The sequence below is a fragment of the Embiotoca jacksoni genome, unplaced genomic scaffold, assembly GCF_022577435.1.
Source record: "Embiotoca jacksoni isolate LCO1_2020_lvr unplaced genomic scaffold, fEmbJac1.0.p SCAF_13, whole genome shotgun sequence".
NCBI classification, from domain to species: domain Eukaryota; kingdom Metazoa; phylum Chordata; class Actinopteri; family Embiotocidae; genus Embiotoca; species Embiotoca jacksoni.
Window position 1 is genome coordinate 2,090,299 of NW_027185263.1, and position 8,058 is coordinate 2,098,356.

General features: G+C 42.9%; 1 protein-coding gene across 4 annotated transcripts in view; it reads right to left on the minus strand.

Moving 5' to 3' along the window:
* LOC138196112 (glutamate receptor 4) overlaps positions 1-6,205 on the minus strand; it is a 107,366-nt gene extending 101,161 nt beyond the window's left edge. The window contains exons 1-2 of one of the 4 annotated variants that reach the window (XM_069145862.1): positions 5,704-6,201; positions 273-431 (exon numbers count right to left, since the gene is read on the minus strand). In XM_069145862.1, the coding sequence (XP_069001963.1) occupies positions 273-431; positions 5,704-5,794 (250 nt within the window). In that variant the 5' untranslated portion in view covers positions 5,795-6,201. Of the gene's footprint in view, positions 1-272; positions 432-5,703 lie in introns of all 4 variants that reach the window. The other 3 variants (XM_069145860.1, XM_069145863.1, XM_069145864.1) reach the window with 3 other exon arrangements.
* Between the last annotated feature and the right edge of the window lie 1,853 nt (positions 6,206-8,058).

Genomic DNA, 8,058 nt, shown 5'->3' on the forward strand with positions numbered 1-8,058 from the left:
GCTATCTTCACTCTGTCCAATGCTCAAAAATACACCCACCTACTTATAGTTGTTACGTCTACAAACAAGCAGAAATACTGACGTTTGAGAGGAACTCGTGTAGCGTAAATTACACACCACCTCCGACTTCTTGTGAAAAAATAATGTCGAACTACTCCTTTAATGTGGTAAGTGTTTGTCTGGTTACCTCAAGTGTTTGCTCTAACCGTTTCCTGTAATCAAAACCCAAAGCGAACGCACAAACACAACAGAAATCCGTGTCGCTCACTTACAGGCGTTGGTGACGGCGAAGCTGTTGGCCGTCTCGATGTTGTCCACGTGAGGCACCAGGTTGAACGGGGCTTCCGAGGCGTTCGGGCTGGTGTTGTGCAGGAAGATTGCCAAACGAAAGGCGGTGTACTCCTGATCAGTGTTTCTGATGAACAGACCGCCTGCAGAGAGGGAGGAGATACGCGGCTTTGATGAGGAGCATGTTTCTCACCCACAGGCTTATACTCATTACAGAAAGTTCGGTTATTACTGACGATATCACAGAAACAGAAATCCCGTTGAAGTAATCTCTGCCATCGGCGGATTATCAATAGCTTGAGTGGAAGAAGAGAGTCAGCATGAGACAAAAACTTATTAAGAATTAGAGGTTGTTGCTCAGGCTGAGTCTCAACTTTTAACTGTGTTTATTGGCCATTATACGCGACAAGATCCCAGTGGGAAGCCTGAAACCACACGATTTATCCTCTGTGGGAACTGGTTTCAAACTTCACAAAGATTACAGGTGAATTCAACTACTGCGGGCATGCTGAGCCTCCTCAAGGAGAAGCAGCAGTGGATCGATATGAGCACCCACTCCACCAAACTCGATGAGCAAAGAAATGGTATTTGCCACTACCCCTAAAACCCACTCATCTAAGGGTTGTCGGGTCTGACACTCATTTATGTCGGGGCAAAACAGGGTTACACTCGTGATGACACCCGAGCCTGTTTGATTCACTGGAAAAGACAGAAATCAAAGAAAAAAAAAAAGAGTCGGCAGCTGCTCTGTAATGATGCATAAAGGTGTGCAAGAGGTGTTGAGATGAACCAAAAAATTCAACGAAGATGTGTCGCTTGTGAAAAAATTAGATGATCACCAAAGTCACAGGAGTTCATCCTGTGGGGATTATGAATACGTGTACCAAATTATGTCCAAACATAAAGTAGTTGTCGAGATATTTCACTACAAATGTAAAAAACTTGGACCTGACGTCAGAGGAAAGGACCAGAAAGACAGGAACAAACATCCTCAGGGGACCACATGTTCAGGGCTTTTCATGGATTAGTAAAAAACTAGAACAAACAGTAAAAGCTGTTTTTTTTGGTGAGAATAACCTCAGTACAAATAATATCACAGATGGTTTTAGTAGCTGTTGTCAGAGGAACCTCTCTCATTTTAGAGGTTAACACGACTCTGGTCTCCAACCCATCGCCGGCCAGTTAGCCAGTCGCTCGTTACTCACTTCTGAGTGCACACACAGAGATCAGAGGACACAAACACAGCAGACGCTCTCACACTGAGCTGGAAACAAACAGGAGCTCATAAATTAGGTAAATAATAACTTCAATAACTCAGCAATATAAAGAGCTGCTTTTCAACTTTAAAGCCCTCCAGTTTCTCACAGGGTCCAGCCTTATACTAGGTTTTGACTAAGATACATGTTTCTTTTAGGAGGGGTACTGAGTCCTGATCGAAGAGGAAACACTGGATTTTATTAGTTAAATATTACATTAGAATGCTTTATTGAGCATGAGTAGCTCTCTGACACTTTTATCTTCTCAAAGTAGCTCTCAAAAGAAAAAAAGGTTGAAGACCGCTGGACTAGACAATGTTTAAAGTGCAAGAAAAGGGCAATATTGGTCTCGTAAATCCCGTTACCAACATCATAATGCTGACGACTCAAAACCAAAACCACGAAGCTGTGTGTCAAGAAAGCCGTCTGGTTAAGATGTAAAACTATCTTTGATTATTTTGACACGAGCAGAAAAGGTGATGAATTCACCAAATATCCTTCTGGAGCGACACAGCTTTTCATTCAGTTAATTTTTATGCAAGAGAAGCTCCAGTGTCATAAATCAGTCTGGCATTAGAGATAAGACTTCACTCTTGTTTTTTTTGTCCTTTTATATTTACAGCCTCGTTCACATACAAAGATCTCGACTAAGTCATTCTCGATTGTGTAAATGTCAGTGGCATTTTAGGTTAGAAGCAGTTTGTTTCACATTTCTAAATCTGACTCAAGGCTATATTTCTTGAGGATGAGACAGTGTAAATGTCATTTAAAGCAAAATGCCACTGTGTTTGGTTTACGGCTGACCTCTTTAAAAGGTAAACTTTAGAATATTTTACTCCTTTATGAAAGCCCGCTCATGTAAATCCCATTTTTATTTTTGTGTATTTTCCACCGTGTACAGTTTCATGTTTTATTGACTCGAAGTAAATACCAAATGCTCACTGCTGGTGTTAATGATTTACAAAGACAAAAGTGAGAACATTTCATAATTCTTGGCCACCAATCAGCAGGAATGCCCTTTACACATCAAATAAATCCTTTTTTTTTTTTTTTTTTTTAATCACAGCTTGATAGAAAAGAATAAAATCAAGCGTTGTTCCAAGTCCTGCTTATGGAGACTTTTTCTTCTAGATGAAAAACAAAATTACTTTCAGTGCAACACTACAAACTTTAGAGATCCAGACTTTGAAGTTTCATACATGCCATATGGTTCGCCCCAAAACGAGACTCTAGTGGCTCCAACATGCCGGTTTGTTTGTGACCCCGTTACCACCTGCCGTGCGTGTACAACGACATCTGATCACAGGTGTTTGGATTTACTCCTACCGACTAGTCCTTAGATACTCTCAGCTCTGCTCAATCAGATCTAAAGAAACATGTCTCTGAAGTGTCTGCTCCAACATGGCAGGTGAGGGAGGGTCACAGCTGATGACATCTGGTCACCAGGCTAACGCTCCTTGTAAGCAACCCGGTAATTGACACGCCCTAACCCCTACAGCAAAACGTGAGATAGCTACGCTTGGCGATGTCTCGGCGTGACAGTCACACGTTTGGCAAACCATTAGCAAAAGAAAACATGGGTGGGGTTCGGAAAAAAGAACAACTTTGTCAACTCCTGGATTGAAACCCAGTCGTCCCACATGGTCTGTGATTCGTGCCACAAAAATGTCCTTTTTACTTGGTGTTGAGACCTCTGTTGGTCACGTGATCCTCCGTCACAGGACATTTACGTGCTTGTGAGTTTCACGCCTTCAAAATGTGTAATTCTCCCGCCAAGACAGCCCCAAGCGTACAGCTATCTCACGTTTTGCTTTCGTGGTCGGGCGTGTCTATTTCACGCTTTGCTGTGATACTGGGTTTCAACATAGTAGGAATGCAATCAATAGCAGGAGAGCTAAGCTCGGCTTCTCCCATCTGTCACGTTACCGTTATCTGCCGTAAGACGCAGATTCAGGTGATCTTTAAATATGTTAACTAGACTTTTATTTTAAGACTGTGGTCACCGTGTACAAACTGAATTCCCACTGAGCCGAGACCTGCGGTCGTCGAGCTGGATCACGCGCTGCAATGCATTCTGGAGGCAATCATCCCAACATGTGCTGCTCCTCATCCAAATAAAATATCCAGACATCAGATCAAGTGCTTCAACACCTGGTGCACATGGAGCCTGAATGTGTGGTGATGTGACGGGTCTGAGAAGGTCCAACAATCTGGTGGTGAGACCAGTTTAAACTCTGAGAAACATCTGCAGAGTCACAGATTTAAGAGCGTTTACACCCACGCACATTGACTCAGAGGATAAGATGGTTAAGACCATTAAAACTAGTATTAAAATCACTCAGAGTTAACATGTAAATTATTACAGATCTTTAAAAATCAAGGTTTATTTACAAAGGTGGGTTGAAATCTGTGTGCTTTGTGAATATATCAAGTGTATTATTCTAACTTGTTTAGTTCTGCTTTTTAGGATATAACGGATTAACTTCCCATCAGAGTGGCCCTGCTGTCTTCCACGCAATGCATGGTGGGACAGGCTGCAGCCCCATCACAGCTCTTCAAAAAATAACATAGGAGAGCTCAGAAAATGAATGAAAAGTAGGATTTACATGTCACCGTGGAGCATGTTTGCCACGGCTGTATTTGTGCACTTGTTTCTGTGCCGTACGGATGTGTAGACAGCTAATAAGTGTGGATTCTTCAGTGACAATTATTTCAAAGTGACAAGTGTTGATTGGGGAGACATTTGCCCCCCTCTGAAGGATGACGCTTCTCTGTGGTGGCTGCTCAAAACTATAAAACGTTAAATGAAGTCTGGCGGGTGAGGAAACACTGGCATCGTGTGGATTTTTACACTCCCAGGGGTCAACCGGGCTCAAGATGGGAAATATGATGACACAGGGATTACATCAACAGTCTCCCATAATTGGCAGCGATGCTGTAAGCCAAATGATAATTAGAGGGGGGGGAGATATAATTTTAAAGAAATATCAGGAGACTCACGGAAAGAGCTGCGTATCTGAGCGAGCAAAATGCATCCCTCGCCAGTTTTGCTTAAGTCAGCGGCGAAATGATTACCCAAAATGTTTGACATGGCGGCACAGCGGCTCAGCACACGCAGGTTCATAGTTCCAGGGGTGCCTGTCTGTAACAGACCCTGACCTCTGACCTCCCTGCGGCGCCTGGAGGACTCGGATATCACGCTGATATAAAAGGACAAGGAGAAACATTTGAACAGCTTGTCATTTTTCATCAGCCTGACTGGTTCTGATGTGCCTCAACTCCGCTGCGAGCCGGGGTGCAGTGGAGGGTAAACCCACAAAAAAGTCACTAAGCAAATGTTGGATTTCAAAAAATACAGCCGTCTCCGGGCTAAAATACAAACATGGACAGAGGATTTCATTTTTTTAAATGACTGCTTTTCTGATGATTGATTTTTTTTCCTCAAGAGAGGGTTTTTGATGATCAACAACTGGAGGTCACAGCTTGCCCTTCTTTCAATTGCCCCCCTGCCTTTAAATCAACTCTGTCAATCTGCCTGCTACTGAAATCCAAACCATGAATCCATCAGCTTTATTCTTTCCCATGACAAACACAGTTAAGTTGTTAAATCAAAACATGGACATGTTTGAAATAAGAGGTTGTGTGTGGGGGGCGACCTGAGGGGATGAGGCGGAGGGTTTATTGCAGAGCCAGGAGGACATGGGGTCTGCCAGAGTGTTAACAGCAGTCAATGCACAGGCAGCCTGCATAGGGAATACACACACACACTTTGCTGCTCTGATCTGCTGCAGTGGCGGAGTGAACTGGGATACACACTCTAGCCCGCAGATACAAAGCGCATTAGGTGTGTGTGTGTGTGTGTGTGTGTGTGTGTGTGTGTGTGTGTGTGTGTGTGTGTGCGCGCGCGCGTGTGTGTGTGTGTGTTGAACACGCACAGCATCAACAGAGCACACAACCCCCGTCTGCATGTGAGATTTTTAAAGAGAAATAAAAAGAGACGGTGGGGGAGAAAATCTGCACTTTCAGTAGTGCGGGACGGCGGCAGCAGCCAGGACGTCCACACATTTCATCCACATGATTTATTTTCTGGTTGGATTTAACATTAAAAAAAAAAAAAAAAAAAAAAACATCTAAAAAAGAAAAAAGGCTCCCCACTCACCGATCTGAACGCTGCTCGGGAAAGCACCCATTGTCAGTCCCCAAAAGCCAGAGAACATCAACAGAATCCAATCGCGAGAAGAAATCCTCATTTTGTTTCGGTTATAAACTGATGAGAGACATCGAGCAGGTTTAATTAACACCCCCGGGGCACGAGCAACATCACAGGGTACAAAAAAAAAACAAAGAGATTAAAAAAAAAAATTTCAAACGCCGGTTAGATATCCATGTCTGCTTTGAATTGGCTTTTTTCTTTTTTTCTTTCTTTCTTTCTTTCTTGGATATCCCCCCGCAGTGTCGCTCGTTTGTACCGTCAAACTGCGTCCGTCCGTCCGGCGCTGGAGATTTTGCGCACAACACCACCACCAAAGATGAGGAGAGGAGAGAGGAGAGGGGAGGAGAGGAGAGGAGGGGTGGTGGTGGAGAGGGAGGTGGAGAGGGAGGGGGGGCATCAGCCAGCGGCGGCCAGTGCGTCTGGATGCGGCTCAACTCACATCACAGCAATAACACACATGCGCCTTTTTACCCGACCGACCGACCGACCGGGGCAGGCACGCGGGCAGGGAGGCAGGCAGGAGGGGCGTCAGTCAGCCCGGCTCAGCGGCACCGAGCGGCGGGCAAAAGTCGCCGCAGCGTTTTGGTTGGGTTTTTTTTAACACCAAAACTTCCAAAACGGCGGAGACAAAGACACACAAGGTCCGTGGACTGAGACGACACATTTTTTTTTCCCCACGTGTCACAGATGGGTCTTTTCGCACGTGCAAACAAACCCTGTTCTGAAGTCATTCTGCGCAGACTTTAAAAGGTGCAATTTAAAATGGGCAAATTGCCCTAATTAAACGGAGTATAATGGGGAAGCTCAAATGCATGTATGGGGTGGTTTTTTTTCGATGAGATTCTTCTATTTCGCATTAAAATAGCTTCTCACTGGGTTATTTAGGCTAATTTTCACTAATACCCTGTCATTAGCTTACGTGCACAGAACCACCATGAATGAAGAAGTAAACAGTACAGACCTAATGTTTAGTGGTAAATCTCAAAGCACAAAGATGTTTTTCTAGATTTACTTGGACTAAATGTTCTCTGCAGCATCAGTGTTTCTACAAATAATAACAAGAAGAAGAAGAAGAAGAGGTTCTCTGTAAACCAGACATCTAATCTTTGCATAAACAGAGAAAAACAGTTCGCCTGGTTACCAAAATGTTGTACTGTCCCTTTAAGCTGCTTGTGCAATCAACTAAAACTTTGTCATTTTGACCAAATAAACACAATCGTCGTGCCATTGCTCGTTTGGCTCCAGAAATGTCATTAAAATAGAATAATTGGGAAGTTGTGTCTGCATCCTCTGAGCTGAAATAAAAACCAGCGATATGAGACATTAAGGAAGTGTCGTTTGGTCTCCTCGGGGTGATTCACTTAAAGGAGGAACTGCATGAGGTGCTGAAGCTGCTCTTAGCTCCACTTCTGCTGATTTTAAGGTTTGCTGTGGCCTCAGGTACAGACGCCAATGAAAATGAGTAATTATGTGAAGCAGAGCTGGAAGTTGATTTTTTTTCTTTTTTGTCATTGTGAGCGAGGCTGGAAACCTTCAGCAAAGCTTCAGCAGTACGGCACGGTGACAATCTGAGAACACGACTTCTGCTCACAGGAGGATCAGAACACATTAATGAATCAAATAAATCAAAAACAATTCACAAGTCAGCCTCAGACTCTACAGGTCTACATTCACTAATATGAGGTTAAACTCGATATTGAAAACGATATTGAATCAAATTAAAAGAAAGCTTGCCACAGGAAATAATACTGGTATTGATGAGATCTTAAAAGATAAACTTTTACTCGCATCTACCAAAATTATGTTTCTGTGAAAAGTCCAACCGACTACCGAGCGAGCTGATGATGAAGATCATAAGACGCACAAAGTCTTCCATTTAGAGGAGATGGGTAAAGGGTAATATAATGACTATTACGACATTTCATAAACAAAAATGATTTACTGATTAATCTAGAAAATAATCAGCAGCTCAGTCCATTAAATAATGTTTGTTTTTTCTCAAGGTCAGGAATAAACGTCCATACTTAAGTCATTTTCCATATTTTATGAAATTTAATGCTGTGAAGGTCTGATTTCCCTCACGGGGGATCAATAATGATTCTTTTGTTTTTGCATCATTTGAGAAAACGCTGCTGATGCTTTGAGAAACTGATTTGATTGAAGAGAATCTTTCATTTATCAAAAGTATTATTTATGCAGTTGTTTGCATATATTCCATATAGGAAAATAAACTCCTAAAATTATCACCACATAGTAGCTTGAGCCGAGTTTGAGGTTTTTTTTCTTTCAGATTTGTCGTTA